Here is a 14,044-nt window from a genome sequence, read left to right as displayed (position 1 = left end):
CTGGCCGCTAGGTGTCGGTGGAGTCGCCCGTCTGTCTCTATTTTATTACGGCCAGGGTTTTGGGGCTATTTGGGCTATTTGGGCTGATCATCGTCCACGGGCCCGTTGACAGCATGAACACTCGATGGTAGAAATAGTCCTGTGTGGTAGGGGGTGTTTCTCCTTGCGTTCCAGACTTCGGACGTCTGACTGGCTAATAATCATGGGCCTGAATGCATGCTTGCATGCCTTACAGGTCAATGGGCAATGGGCAATTGGCATGGCATACATGGGTCTTCGGCAGCTTGGGGGATCCTTGGGCAGGGTTGTCACAGCTCCAGCTCCCCCCATCAGACTCACACAGACTCATCATCAGCCCGTAGCCCGCAGCCCGTCCCCCGTCCCGCGTCTCGTCGGGTCTGGCGGGTTCCTGCTCGCGCCACAGCCCACTATGTCATTGTGGCTTGCCTGCTAACTAACTTTCAGCATTGCACCGTACACAGTCGCGCCCTCTTTTTTCTATGGGATAGTCACCGATAGATCTCCAGGTCTGCAAGAACGACGAGCCTCGTGCGAGATAGCAACGCCTGCAAACCAGCCATGACGACCCCCGCGCCGCAGCAGAACCCCCCCAAGTCCATCCTCAAGCCCAGCTCGGCGCCGGGCACCCTGGCCGCCGACCAGGCCGCCGCCGCCAAGGCCCGCGAGGTCGCGACGACGCACGCCAAGATCATCCACCACCGCTGGGGCATCGAGGACCAGATCGGCGACGCCATCGTCGAGCTGTGCCGGTACCCGCTGGCGGCGGCGCGCGGGGACGGTGCCGGTACCGCCTGTTACTCGGCGGCCGACCCCGCGCCCTCGGACGCCGAGGGCTTCCGCGCCGGCATCCGCCTCTTCCAGCCGTCGGACTACGACGACCTGATCGAGGAGCGCAACGCCAACGGGCGGTGCGGGTACGTGCTGTGCCCGGAGGCGCGGCGGCGCGTGGCGGGCGCCGGCGAGTGGAAGATTGTCGGCAGCCACATCCTGCCCAAGAAGGAGGTCGAGAGGTGGTGCTCGCAGGCCTGCGCCAAGCGCGCCATGTACGTCAAGATCCAGCTGAGCGAGACGGCCGCGTGGGAGCGCGCCGGCATCGACACCATCCAGATCGACCTGTACGAGGAGCCCGGCAGCAAGAACAAGAAGGAGGAGGCCGAGCCGGCCGGCCAGGACGCCCGTCTGGCGCAGGACCGCGCGGGACAGCAGCAGGTCGAGGCCCAGCGGAAGGCGGCCAAGGACGCCAAGGAGCTCGCCTTGGAGAGGGGAGAGTCTGGCGAGCCACAGAACCAGCGCGACATTCCCATCAGGATACGAGAGAAGCCAGTCACCAGAACAGCGGAGGAGCCGTCGTTGGGCAAGGACGACGGCCACCTTGTCCTGGACGGCTACAAGACCAAATTCGAGAACAACCAACTCACTGCTGAGGTTGCTCCGGAGGAGGATGACACGAGTATGGTAGACAAAAGCTAATCACCGAGGGGGGGGATATGATGGTACGGGCACTTTTGAAGCATTTCGCGGCGTTTTACGGCAGCATGATAGATAAAAAAAGAGATACCCCAATGGACATTACAGCAAAAGGGCTTCAGAGTTATCTTCTGAAGTTCGCCCAGTCCATGCAACAGCTTTAATACGAAAAATAAAACAGAGCCCACGCTCGTTAATTAACCTTCATCGGCCACTTCGGTCGATCCAAACCGGCGTTGGTACTCGAGGGGTTGTCGACCATACTGACGGGAAACTGTAACGGATGTGGATCACTTTTGTTTCGAGATTCCTATGTAGTCACATCTCACACGCACACACATGTAATAGGAGCAGGGGAGAATTGGCCATCAACCGTCGTCTTCGGAATCAACCAAAGACTCAGGGACACCTTGTGTGGGTAGATCTTGTTCTTTTTGCAGATCTAGAAAGCACTCACTATCGTCCGTATAGACGCCATGAAGCCGTGAGACCAGTAATGCCAGTTGCCCAAATCAACCAATTCGTGAACCCTCAGTCGTGACGTGAAACTTGCCCCCAAATGCCATACAACATGCTTATGATCGGGGAGGGCGGTCGCCAAAGCGGCGGGGACGCTCGGTACCCTGCTGCTGGGTAACGGGGACAACGTTGACGGGGATGGAGTCGAACTGCAGGAGGTTCAAGGTTAGCTGGGCTGTCCACCAGGTGGCTGTGGGGGTATAAATGTTGGGTGTCACATACGCCGAGGTGCTTGAGCAGGTCCTTGGTCTCGCCGTCGATGTCGAGCTGGCCGCTCTCCGAGTTCTGGGCGAAGTCGAGAGCAGAGACCTCGGGGACGTACTGGTCCTTGCGTTCTCTCTCCTCCTCCTGGAGCTTGAAGGAGATACCACGGACGGGACCACGCTGGATACGCTTCATCAAGTGGGTGGTGTAGCCGGCAATCTGCAGTTCATCCAAAGGTCAGTTCCCTGTGCCCCTTCTCTCTCTCTCTCCCGCGTGTCTTGCCGCGGGTGTGGTGGCTGCTGACCTTGTTGCGCAGACGCTTCGAGGCAATGATGGCAATCTCATCGCACACACGCTTGTTGGTCTCGAAGTCCAGGGTGAGCTTGGGGTAGTAGCGCTCAATGATGACCTTGGCGGACTTCTTGACGGTCTTGGTTCTGACGCGACCCATTTTGGCGGTATTGGTGGTTGTCGAGTGGTCGGGGAGGACGGGTGTTGGGCGTGAAGGTCGTAGATGTCCAAGTTGCTCGTCGCTCGTCAGTAGGAAAAGTCGACTCGGGTGGGAATTTCCTGTGGTGTGGGGGTGTGAATTCGGAAAAAATCTAGGGCAAATGTGTTTTGCGCTCTGATTGGCCGGAAGAGACCCTCTGCCGCAGGGGTAGGCCATATTCTGGCAGCTGGCAGTCTATTGCGGCAGCTCGTCTACAGCTGCGGCTGACCGCTGGTCGGTTTGGAGACATGACGCTATCCTACGGTACCATCCATATAACTCAGTCCAACCGGTCCACTACCTGCGCTCGTGCACTGCGCAAAAACGACAAATACCATTGCATTCTATGCGGTCTAGGACTGGGTCGGTCTCTGGTTTGCAGTTATATAGGGAAGAGCTAGCTGATTGTATCCTACGAGGTGCAGCCTGTGCCGTTTGACAACACAGAATGCTAGATTAGCCATACAAGAGAGCACAATCGTTGCTACGTAGAAGAATCAGCACCTGGCGAGAGTGTGTGGTATTGAGACTGGTCTTCAGGCGACACTATAAGGCGAAGACTTGCCTCTCTATCCAGCCAGCCCTTCGGCCCCCTGAGTCTAGTCTACACATATCATCCGTATGTATTGTCACAAGTAATGTACATCAACCAAGACCTCCGCGCAGCTTCTCGTACACCGAGCCGCGTTGACAACCTCGCGTTGCTCCCATCAGAGCCCGTACGTCTTGGAGCTGCCCATGATGCTTCTACTCCGTGCTGCCCAGGGTCTCTGCAACATGGGCCTCTGGGCGCTCAGGGCCTCGTTCGTCTCCTTGACGGCGTCCTCGAAAACAACGCCCTCGCCGACCATCTCCTTCTGTACTACGGCCGCGCTGGGGTCTGTAGCCCCGAACCCAAGCACCACCTTTCCGGTGGAGCTGATGGTGACCTTCTGCGGTTCCACGTAGACCTTGGATCCGCCAACGACATCTGGCTGGAAATCGTTCAAGCCCGGAATGGCGCTGTTCTTGTTGTACGTGCCTCCGGCCTTGAAGTTGAACGACGTCTCTCCCTCCGGAATCTTGGAGATGAAGCCTGCGACACCAATCTTGGCAACGTAGTTGGCCGCGCTGTTCTTGGGTGTCACGATCCTGGCCTTGACGGGCGGGTGGCGCTGCTGTGGCCCGTAGATCGGGTGGTTGTCCAGATAGTTCTTGGTCCGTAGATAGGAAAGCCCAGCAGAGGGGTGTGTAATGGGCGGGCCGTTTGCTGCATACGGACTGTCTGAGAAAGTGTATCGCTTGTTCGGCCGTAGAGCACCCAGCCTGTTGAAGGCAGCTTCTTCAGGGGCGAGGGGCGCCAGGTCCAGGAACCTGCTGACGTGTTGGAACAGCATGACCGGGTCTTGCCGGAGCTGTCTGAGGTGCTCGGTGAAGGCAGTCTCGCTAATGTCGCTGGACTGGACGGGTACCGGGGCCTCCTCGGCTCTCTCTTGGGCCTGCTGGTTCTGCTCGTTGGTCATATCAGCCGCCAGCTGTGCCTTCAGATACGCACGGAACTCGGTCCGCTTCCCGCGGACGGTGCTCGACAGATATTCGTTGAACTCGCCGTCCGTCATGCCTGCCAGCCACGGCCCGTTGAACCGCCAGCGGATATTCTCCTTCTTCACCCTTTCCTCGGGGGTCAGGGCGGTGACGTCGGCGTCCTCCTCGAATACGGACTTGGGGGGCCGCTGGTCGTCCTTCTGCGGCACCGTGAAGTCCAAGTTCATTTCCTGGAACTTCTTGAGCGTGATGGCGTGGTCCGAGGCGGACCGGAAATCCGTCACATGCTCGATCGAGTCGACCTTGCGGACGCGCACCAGCGGCAGGGTGGACTTGGTGGTCGTCTTGAGGGGAAACGGGCGCTTGAAGCCCCAGTCGCCCACCAGACGCGAGGCCTGGGGCGTGGTGACGGTCAGGTGAGTAGGGAAGGGCGTGGTCGCCGTCGCCGACTTGTGCTTGGTTGCCATTGAGAGGTCGCTGGGTGCCGATATGGGCGCTGGCATGGAGAACATGCGCGATGATCTCAAGAGCGCGGCTCCGGGGGAGACATTCTTGGCCGTCGCCATCTTTGAGGAATGCGCTCGAGGCCGAGCTCAAACCAATGCGACTGAGAGCTGGAGCTTGAGCTTGCCGTTGATCTTGAGTCCTCGACGCAGCTCCAGTAGAATTTCGCGAGCACAGACCCCTGGGACTGGCCGACCCCCGGGTCGCGGTCCCCGTCCCCGGGCTGGTGGACATCGGGCCGCTGGCAGCTGCCCATTCAAACCTCGATAACTACTTACATACCTCCTCGCCCGCGACTACAGTCGTACGTACTTGGAAATCGCAGGTAGTATGCAAACGTCTGGAGGATGGGAATGCACTACAGGCAGCTGTTTGTTCCATCCCATGGTATGATGCTGGTGGCGGCGGTAAGTGCCTCTTGTACTGCCACACGCTACCTGTGCCATGGAGCCTCGAACTCAGAAATGGGGTGGGTTATCGACACCAGTACGGCAAGGGACGTCTCGTGGCAAGCAAGGAGCTGCGGGCGCACCCTCTTCACCCTTTACAGCAGCTTCGGGCTCCTCTGCAATCCTGCTTCTCTTCCAGGTGCAATGTTCATGCGAGTGTATTTATTTTATTCGTTGCCCAGGGGTCTATCGATTTCTTGCTCTCTTGGTCCAGGACTTCGAATCACATCCACCGTGGCTCTGACTGTGGTATTGTGTCTCCCTAGCGAGTCGGCATAGTCCCAGACTGATGGCAGTCGCCTCCTTCGTCCATCTACTGTCCCAGTTTACACCTTTGGGGCCATCAGTTCAGCATGCATTCTGGCCTTTCCACCGCCAACCTTCCACCGGAACTCTCTACTCCTCGCTAACCTGCAGGCCCTCGCGCAGACCCTCGACCTTGAGCTCTTCACCCGTGGCGCGGCGGTAGATGTCTCGGACATCATCTGTGGTGGTCTCAAAGTGGGAGGTGGCGTCGTAGCTCTTGGAGATGAACACATTATCCTTGGTGCCGTCCTCAAGGGGCTCATACAGCGGGATAGGGGGTCCCTGTTTCGTTTCATCAGTTACCGTGTCAATCCGTCACGAGTTACGCAAGCACTTACCAAAAACTGCTCCTCAATCTTGCCCAGGCGGTCCAGGCCGGGTTGCAACTCGAGGTGGTGGTTGGCCGAAGTCTCGGCAATAGTCGAGACAATGGCAATGTAGTATCCCTTGGGACACACGTTGTGCGCCGACGAAATGCAGGCAACGTAGATGTCGTTCTTTCGGCCAACTTGGGACTGGGGGATGATCAACTGCGCAGAGTCGGCGTCACCAGTGCCGGCCAGGGGGTGCTTCAGGACGCAGATAGCCTTCAAAACGTGGCCGACGACCTTGACCTTGCTGGGGAAGTAGCTAGGGTCACCCAGGATGAACTTGGCCTTGGTCTCGAACTTCATCTCGGGCTCAATGCCGCCCATGGTGGCCTTGATACCAGTTGCCTTGCCACCGTCGTACAGGACCTCATCGACGGATGCGTTCAGCATGTAGGTACCTCCGTAGATGGCCGACAGGCGGGCAAAGCCTTGGGGAAGCTCTCCGAGACCGTACAGCGGGTAGATGTAAGGAGACTTGCCGTAGCGAGCAACAGAGTTGCCGTACAGGCGGATGCGCTCGATGGACTCGGGGGCCTTTCCGGGGGCGTCAAGGTAGGTGTCGTCGAGGTAAAGAGCCATGGCGTGACCGATGAAGTCCCGAGTACCAGCCTCGAGGCCGAACTTGTCGTAAACCTCCTTCATGGTGGCCTTGGACAGGTCGAGTCCTATCCAGCTCATCAGCATAAGTGTTTTTCAGCCCAGGCACAGGCAGAGGGCGAGGCCGGGGAAACAGTGCGCTTACCCTTGTGCGTGCCAGCATCGCTGGCGTCAAAGGTCCCGACCCACTCGATGAAGCTCTTCATACGGCGCTTCTCAAAGATGCCCATGAGCGGCGACCGCAGGGCTTCGCCAGCATCCGAAGGCACCTTGGCAATGGTGGCCTTGGAGCCGGAGTTCTGCTGGACGAAGCTGCCGGCAACCTGCTTAAATTCGAGGTAGCGAGTGACGTCGGTCGAGACCAAGATGTTGGTCAGCTCGCCGGAGGACATCAGGAGCTTGGGCACCAGGTCAATGTTCCAGTCGGCGGGTCTACCGTAGGCCTTCCACGGCTCGGTGCCTTGTTGGAAGTTGCCATACTTCTTGAAGAGCTGTATCGACACATCTTAGCCAGGTGCATACTCGAACGGTATTGGAACCAGAATGCTATCCACCACCACCGCACCACGAGTTCTGGTTGGTGATAGCTGGATAAGGGGTGGCGAACGGGAAGCCGGGGACGTTGGGTAGGGGTCGTACCGTTTCGAGGTTGACAGACGCTGCCTCTCTGCAGGGGTTTGTTAGCCAGAGCTTCACATGGCTGGCATCAAGATTCCAAAGGATTTTACTCACCCTCCATAGTGGTCGTTGCGGTCAATGTGCAACACCTTCTTGCCCTTGACACTCAGGACACTGTGATAGGGGGGTCACCTGTTAGCCTGGTTCCCAGCAGCGACGGGAAGATGCGGGGAGGGGGGCATCAGTGATTTATCAGTGATTTGCATACCCCGAGAGAATACACTCGGTCAAGCCTGTGTGGTTTCTGTTGTCAGCATTCCAAGGCTCTGCTCCCGAGTTCTATCCCAAGACCAAGATGCTCCGTCGGGGCAACGCCCATCGCCGCTGAGCTCCCCGACCCCACCAGGGGACGCCCGTGAAGCAGAAAGGCGGATGCGGGGCAGGGAGACTCACCAGTGCCCAGCACAATGACATCGTATTCGGGGGCGATCTCATCCATGGTGTGTGGTGATTAGTGCAGAGAGCTGTTGAACGGAAGCCCAGGAATCTTGGGAAGTAAACAAAAGCAACAGAGCCTTTGGGGGGGAGGAAAAGTATCGGTGAGGAGTTGCATGGTCTTTGTGGTAGACCCTGTTGATGAGCTGCCACTTTGGACCCATTTCGGGGGAGCCAATGGGCGGGGTCCCGCTGCGTTTTGGCGTCTTCTGCCTTTGTCCCAGATCACCACCGCCATTATTACCTTAGGTGCCTACTTACTTAAACGTTAGGTAGCTTCTCAAGTGTGCAGCGACAGAACGGTACGACAGGCCGCAGCACGACCCCGATAAGTAAGCTTCACGCAGACATAGACATGGAGAATCCAATCTCGCATTCGTGTCTTCCTTGTGTTTCTTCGTCACTCTGTGTTTCGTCATGCGCCACTCAGGCTTTCCCAACGTGAAAACGGTTTCACCCCAGCACAAATGGCCTGGACAAGAGCGGTAATATGTCAGGAAATATATATTACACTTATTTACAGGGCTGAACTTCAGTGTCATGCGGTATATCCTGCCATAGACTTTCGTCGTTCCATGCGCGCCCAGGTAAGTGGGTGCGAGGTGCTGGTTTCTGGGTGGGTAAGCTTCTATACATCTGTTCCGTGCCTCTAGTAGTACAACTGGTATTTCATCCCGAAGTCGCCTGTCTACGGTTGAGTCGTCGTTGGTGTCGCAGGTGCCTTCGGTAAGGCGGACGGGTCGATCGGCTGCTCGGCAGGCTTCCCGGGCTGCTGTTCCTGTACAACAGCCTCAGCTTCAGCCTCCGCCTCGGCTTCAAGAGCCTGAGGGTCTGCCACCTCCTCCTCAAGGTAGGACCGGGGCGTATAAGGGCTACTCTCGTTAGACAGGTCTACCTCGGGATCCTCTTCGGCGAGCTGTCTTGCGTCCTCCCAGGTGTAGAATCGCTCCGTGAGGGCCTGCTTGATGGCCTTCATCGTCTTAGAAACCTGCAGTCCGCCACGGGTCAGTAAAAGTTGCGTTGGTCCAGGGGAACGAGCTCTGGGGTCAACGTACTGCTCGCATCCTAGCTTTACTCTCGTCTTCACCAGTCCTGAACTCCAGTCTCTGTCTCTCCCTGGCCGCCGTCGCGATTCTATTCCTCTCCTTCACACACACCCACCACAGCCGGTGCAGATCGTCCCAGTTCTTGTGCCTCAGCTCCTCGACAGTCCACGAGCGACCATGCTTTGCCTCCTCTTCGGGGGGTAGCAGCGCCTTGTCGCTCTCGTAGAAAAACTGGTACAGTCCGTGGTTGGGGTCTGTCTTGACATGTTCCTCGGGCTTGTAGTCGGCCGGTTCGGGGACTTCGAAACCATCGACAGCCATTCGGCCCTTCGTTCCGGACCGGTAGAGGGAGGAAAGACCTCGCAATCGGTTGTTGTCGCGCCGCGGCTTGCGCATGGACAGAGCGGTCGTGGTCGAGAAAGGGGCCGCGGATACGCGAGACGATCCGGAGGCAGCTGCTAGGCAGACGGTCGAGGGGCTGCACTTGTTTGTGTGCTGCAGTATCCGGCCAATGACCGGCCGTATGGAGGTCGAGGTCGCCATTGTTGAGAAAATCACGCCTCGCCTGAGGACATGGGAGGTTTCTGAAAATGACAGGAGAATCGGGCTGAAGCCTTGCAGCTCGCGTGAAGCGACAGCTACCAGCTGGTAATTTTTTCTATCTGTGGCGCAGCTTAGTAAGAGCCACAACCGTGCGCCACAATTTTATAGCCGCGCTTCTGGAAGACAAGTGGACGTTGACTTTTGCCGACAGTTGCTTAAGTAAATCAACGTGTGATCAATTCGAGCCTAATACGAATGAAAATCAAAACGATCAGAAATAATGAGGGTGGCAATTGGCTATGGAAACTCCTTTCTATCTATGCAATCGAAGCCCACGCAGCCGTAACCACCGCTTTCCTCCAGCCAAACGGAGTCTATTACCACCAACACCCGCGAGGCTTGAAACTGAACACATGCGTCCTGCCAATACAAGACTAAGCTGCATCTCCAAGAGTACCTGTGGTGTGCCAAAGAGTCACTTCCAATGGGCGTGGCCATGATAGGCTTTGTTAACAATACACCTATGAGGTACGGCAGCATTCCGAAATTCCGGAAGTCGGCCAGGCCACGCGAATGAAGGTCCGAAATATTGAAAACCACGGTCAGTCATCGAGGTCGCGGTGTCTGAAGGTATAGGTAGATTCATCGGAACAATTCTGGAAACAGCGAGTTGCGCCCATCAACATTGCAAACGACGCACCGTCCGGACAGGTAGGTTTTATGATCTGTCAGTTCAACGTGCCTCGTTGCTATTGCTCCCCTAGTCATCGTTATTCTCACAAGCGCTTGGGATCTGAAGCTTTGTTAAAGCTTGTGGTCACTTTATTCATCTTCACATGTTTCAAAAGGGTCAGCCGTATTGGCGAGAGCTTCGATACGGCTAAGCTCCACAGCCCGGCAGGCAACTTCGGACATTCTCGATGACCCGTTTCCATCTGATGTTGGTTGGGAAACAGTCCTATGAAGTAATAGCATCCTAGAAACCCGAACATCCAGGATCTGTGGATAAAGACGGGGGGAAACATGCATTATATTTTGGCATCAGCAGGACCAAGAGGCTGTATTGCGGGCCTCAAGCGAGCTCAAGGTGGTCATCATCTTACCAATTCTTGGAGCTCTTGATTTCCTACGTACCAACTCATGTTCAGACTTGAATCCAGCGCTTCTCTAAGCTGAGTGACGAATCACACCTGGTGATTGGTGAAAACGTCATGCTCGGATCGCATCGTGACTGATAATCGCGTGGTCGCAGAGCTGGTCAAAGAAATGAAACTCGAGTTCTGGTGCTCTCCAGCCAAGGAAAGTTGCGTCTCCGACGCATGCTTTCGCTCTTTCGACCGAAGCTGATAGCAACCATCATACTAGATTAATAGTCAAGTGTTCCATCCACCAGCAAACATATGGTTCCTTTGCTTTGCTGTGTTTTTGATTTTCGGTTCTTCGCACATCCCATGCTGGCCCTCGACAACTAATGGAAATGACAGGCATGATTTAGCGCTTGTGCTGTCATCTCTTGACGAGACTCTCTTTTGCGAGTGTGATGAACCCATCGTCCACCAGCACATGTTGACTGCTGCAGTCCTTTTTTCAACAAGGTTGCCACTTGTGTATAATTTCTCTGGGGGCAGCATTTAAACTCTAAGAAGTCTTGAGCGTGGTGACTGTCATTTGGCATCATCGAGGTCGAAGTTTTCCGATTCCTTAATTGGAAAGGCGTTCCTTTTTCTGATCGTCCCAGAAGTTATCTCTCAGCCCCATGTTTTGAAGTTGGCTTCGCTCTTTATTTCCTCCAGATCAGATTGAGTGAGTCTTGATCTTCGCTGGTCAATATCCCGGAGTTTAGAGTATTGGAGAACATTCGGATTAAATCACCCATGGAAGTGGGCAATTTCAAGTTCGAAGCTGCTCCATTAGCATTCGCTGTCTAGGATCTTTCCTTGACCAGCCCCGTAATCAGAGATCATCTCAGCGCAATGAAACGTGCCAGGAAAAACCAGTATCAGGTTCTTTGAACCCTTAATTACTCTGCCAAGAGTAGTCTTTGTTATAGTTAGTCGATTTATTTGGTCTGGGCTTGGTCCATGTGGCAGTGAGGCTGCAGGCCGGATTGCGGATAGCCTTGCTGCAAGTGGTAAATCGGCACCCAGCGGCAACAATTTCGACCGCACAGTGACCGGAGATACTGGCTGTACTTCATAGATCATGCTGCAGTATAGAGTGGCATGATCCAATTTAGGTTATCAATTCAAGGATGACGGAGGATGGGCAGAAGAATAACTCGCTGTCGCCTCCCGATGGGCGCACCCGAACTGCGTCTCAAAGTGCCGGAAATCAGACCTGTCTATGTAATATCGACATTCATCACCTGCCTCAGCTTAGTCTTAACCACAGTGTTACTCCTCGGTACAATTGTGGCCTCATGTAACGTAAAAAGTACAAGACGGTTTTGGTTTTACTGACAACGAGCGCGAGGAGAGCAGTGCTTTCAGTGCGATTATAGGAAACAAATCCAGTCAGAGCCAACGATCCTGAACGTTAACGAGCCGTGTTACACATACATTGCAGAACTTGCTATTTGTGCGAGCACCAAGCCAGGGAGTGAGTGAGGTTTATCTATCGAAGTCTACTTGAGAATGCAAGGAGTGGAATGTTATGTGAAGTGTTTGATTCTGTACCAATATTTGAACAAACCACGCTGTCTACCATACGAAGCCCAGGCCTTGGAATCGCCGAGCGAGCAGACATTGTCCATCAGTAGGATGATGAGCACGAAACCGCAGTGACGTCTGGCCCAAATTCCTCGAGGCATTATTTGGAGATGGCTTCCCCTTAGACGGCACATCAAAGAAAAGGGCAGGGCTCGGCCTCTCAATGTGACAGGTGCACATGCTTAAGGAAAGATACCAGACACGGCGTTCATATGCAAGCGGACTCTGTGACAGCACGGTGATAGTGGCGTGGTTCCCTTCATGTGCCTCCAACGCCAATCTCACCTTGGCAGACCGCTTCCTGCAGTGGTAATCGACAAGGCTTTTCATATTGGCAACAGCGGTAGGATATCTAGAGGCTGGCAGCCCGCCTCCGGCGATATCCTGGCTATGACAAACTGCGGCTCGCAAGCCCACTAGACTACTGTGGGTGAGTGCCTGCCCTCCATACGCAGCGACATCGAGTTGCCTTGTGAAGCCAGGGGTTACATGTCGTGGTGGATGAAAGGCTTGTTGCTGCGCGGAGCGCTGGTGCTTGACGCCATGGAGCAATCTTGGTCGATGTGTTCTATGCAAGAGAATACGACTACTAGGGCATGGCGGTGCTCCCACTGAACTGCGGTCGGCCACTCGCAAGGTTGCTGTGCAGGATCCATCACGCGCCTTGGCCAAACTACGCAGCAAGCCGTCCCACTACATGGTGAATACACCATTGTTTAACGTTGAGCTTGCCGTGCAAGCATGATAGTCATGCCTTCACCTCAGGACGAAGCTTGTCTTGTTCTACCGTGCTCTGCCCCTAGGCTCGTTGAGCCTGGTGCTACGACACACCGTGGTCGTGTATGTCTCGGTAGACGATCGATTGCTGTTCGAACACGACGCGTAATGCATATTTAGTTGTTTTGTCTAGGCGATGGTGGCCGGCTGAAGAGGAGAGGTGGCACACTTGGGGCCGTCCTAGGCTTGCTCGTTCGGCCTCGGTAAAGCATAGCAAATGGGTCCTTTGCGGTGGGATAGACCACAATATTTCTTTTTCGTATCCTCGCTTGAACTTCGTTGTCAGGCTACTAGCATCGTTGGTTATCGACAGATCGGTCTTCGTTGTCGGAGAATTCCTGTGTTTACGAACTTGGTGGGTTACTCGTCGTTGAATGTCAAGTCGTCGTCAGCAAATACATGGTTGATATTATGTAGTCTGGCCACAGGAGTGGTGATAAGTATCTAGATGCCACAATCACAGAAGAGGCAGACCATTAAGATTTTAATGTCAAAGACAATGGGGACTTTGACTTTTTGTGCCTGAACGCCATTCACCAAGTGGACCTGGAATTCTGGGTGCCCAGACAAAAACATGTGAACTCGAGCTGATTCTGGGGAAGTTGGAGAAGCGCAGTGTCCACATTCTTGGTATGGAGTCGACTACTGTCAAAGTTCAAACGGTCGCAGCCATCAAGCCATATCCAGATCAATGGGTCCTTCCGCGATGGAGACCATACAGGCACGACCACATACACACCAGACGGGAAGTCTATCAAGTCGACAACGGCTTCGGTTTGTGGAGTCTTCCCGCTGTGGATGGACGTTTGACAAGACTCAGGCTCAGCTGATGGAGAACTGGCTGTATGGGGTTCAAGTGGGCTTCTACCAAGTCTTAGGCTTCGCGTAAACATTGGAACACAGAATCACCAATCCTACAGTTCACCATGGACGCACGCTCTGTGTCACAATCACGGGCTGCTAACGCGATCGTTCTAGCTACCAGAGCTCGCCGCGAGCGGAATTTGTTGCAAACCCATTCAACATAATTGACAGGAAACACCTCGTTTTTGCCATACCTACATAGCACCGCAGCAGGCAGGCTGGTGTGGCCGACGAAAACCACCGATGGAAGCGTGTGGGCTAGTACGAGTCAAGCCGCCATCCTCATCCAGCAAGGACATGCCCGATAGTGGTATCGAGCCGGCGTCGCAAGTTTGCCCTGCTAGCAAGCGTGACATCAAGGCGCAAAGTTTCCCATCATGGCATGATTATTGACGGCAGCGCGTTTGGCAGGATACGAGATGCTCGGTTTGGAAGGCGTCGCAGGGCGATCGATCGCTAGATCGATGCAAAGCCTCAGACTTTGCATGTCTCGCTCGGGCTTCAACGGGCTGACTCGAAAACGTGCTCTGGCGTCCCGACC

At 55.2% G+C, this 14,044-nt stretch overlaps 5 protein-coding genes across 5 annotated transcripts; 1 reads left to right on the top strand and 4 right to left on the bottom strand.

Annotated features, from left to right (window-relative positions):
• Nucleotides 1-579: 579 nt before the first annotated feature.
• JN550_000862 (uncharacterized protein) lies at nt 580-1,491 on the top strand (the record flags this gene model as incomplete). The annotated part of the gene is made up of 1 exon (XM_049320606.1): nt 580-1,491. One exon carries the CDS (start codon nt 580-582, stop codon nt 1,489-1,491), a length of 912 nt encoding a protein of 303 aa, XP_049176768.1.
• A 572-nt stretch (nt 1,492-2,063) lies between these two features.
• Nucleotides 2,064-2,662, bottom strand: JN550_000861 (uncharacterized protein; the record flags this gene model as incomplete). The annotated part of the gene is made up of 3 exons (XM_049320595.1): nt 2,064-2,156; nt 2,230-2,430; nt 2,516-2,662. The coding sequence occupies 3 exons, from the start codon at nt 2,660-2,662 to the stop codon at nt 2,064-2,066; spliced, it is 441 nt and encodes a 146-aa protein (XP_049176767.1).
• A 749-nt stretch (nt 2,663-3,411) lies between these two features.
• Nucleotides 3,412-4,791, bottom strand: JN550_000860 (uncharacterized protein; the record flags this gene model as incomplete). Its single annotated transcript, XM_049320584.1, has 1 exon — nt 3,412-4,791. One exon carries the CDS (start codon nt 4,789-4,791, stop codon nt 3,412-3,414), a length of 1,380 nt encoding a protein of 459 aa, XP_049176766.1.
• A 783-nt stretch (nt 4,792-5,574) lies between these two features.
• JN550_000859 (uncharacterized protein) lies at nt 5,575-7,569 on the bottom strand (the record flags this gene model as incomplete). Its single annotated transcript, XM_049320573.1, has 7 exons — nt 5,575-5,766; nt 5,823-6,520; nt 6,598-6,943; nt 7,092-7,119; nt 7,185-7,244; nt 7,339-7,363; nt 7,524-7,569. 7 exons carry the CDS (start codon nt 7,567-7,569, stop codon nt 5,575-5,577), a joined length of 1,395 nt encoding a protein of 464 aa, XP_049176765.1.
• A 684-nt stretch (nt 7,570-8,253) lies between these two features.
• JN550_000858 (uncharacterized protein) lies at nt 8,254-9,154 on the bottom strand (the record flags this gene model as incomplete). Its single annotated transcript, XM_049320562.1, has 2 exons — nt 8,254-8,553; nt 8,621-9,154. 2 exons carry the CDS (start codon nt 9,152-9,154, stop codon nt 8,254-8,256), a joined length of 834 nt encoding a protein of 277 aa, XP_049176764.1.
• Nucleotides 9,155-14,044: the final 4,890 nt, after the last annotated feature.

This window comes from Neoarthrinium moseri (assembly GCF_022829205.1).
Source record: "Neoarthrinium moseri strain CBS 164.80 chromosome Unknown scaffold2_Wmoseri_CBS_16480, whole genome shotgun sequence".
NCBI lineage: Eukaryota > Fungi > Ascomycota > Sordariomycetes > Amphisphaeriales > Apiosporaceae > Neoarthrinium > Neoarthrinium moseri.
The sequence above is the reverse complement of the archived record's forward strand: the minus strand, read 5'-3'. Positions and strand labels throughout refer to the sequence as shown.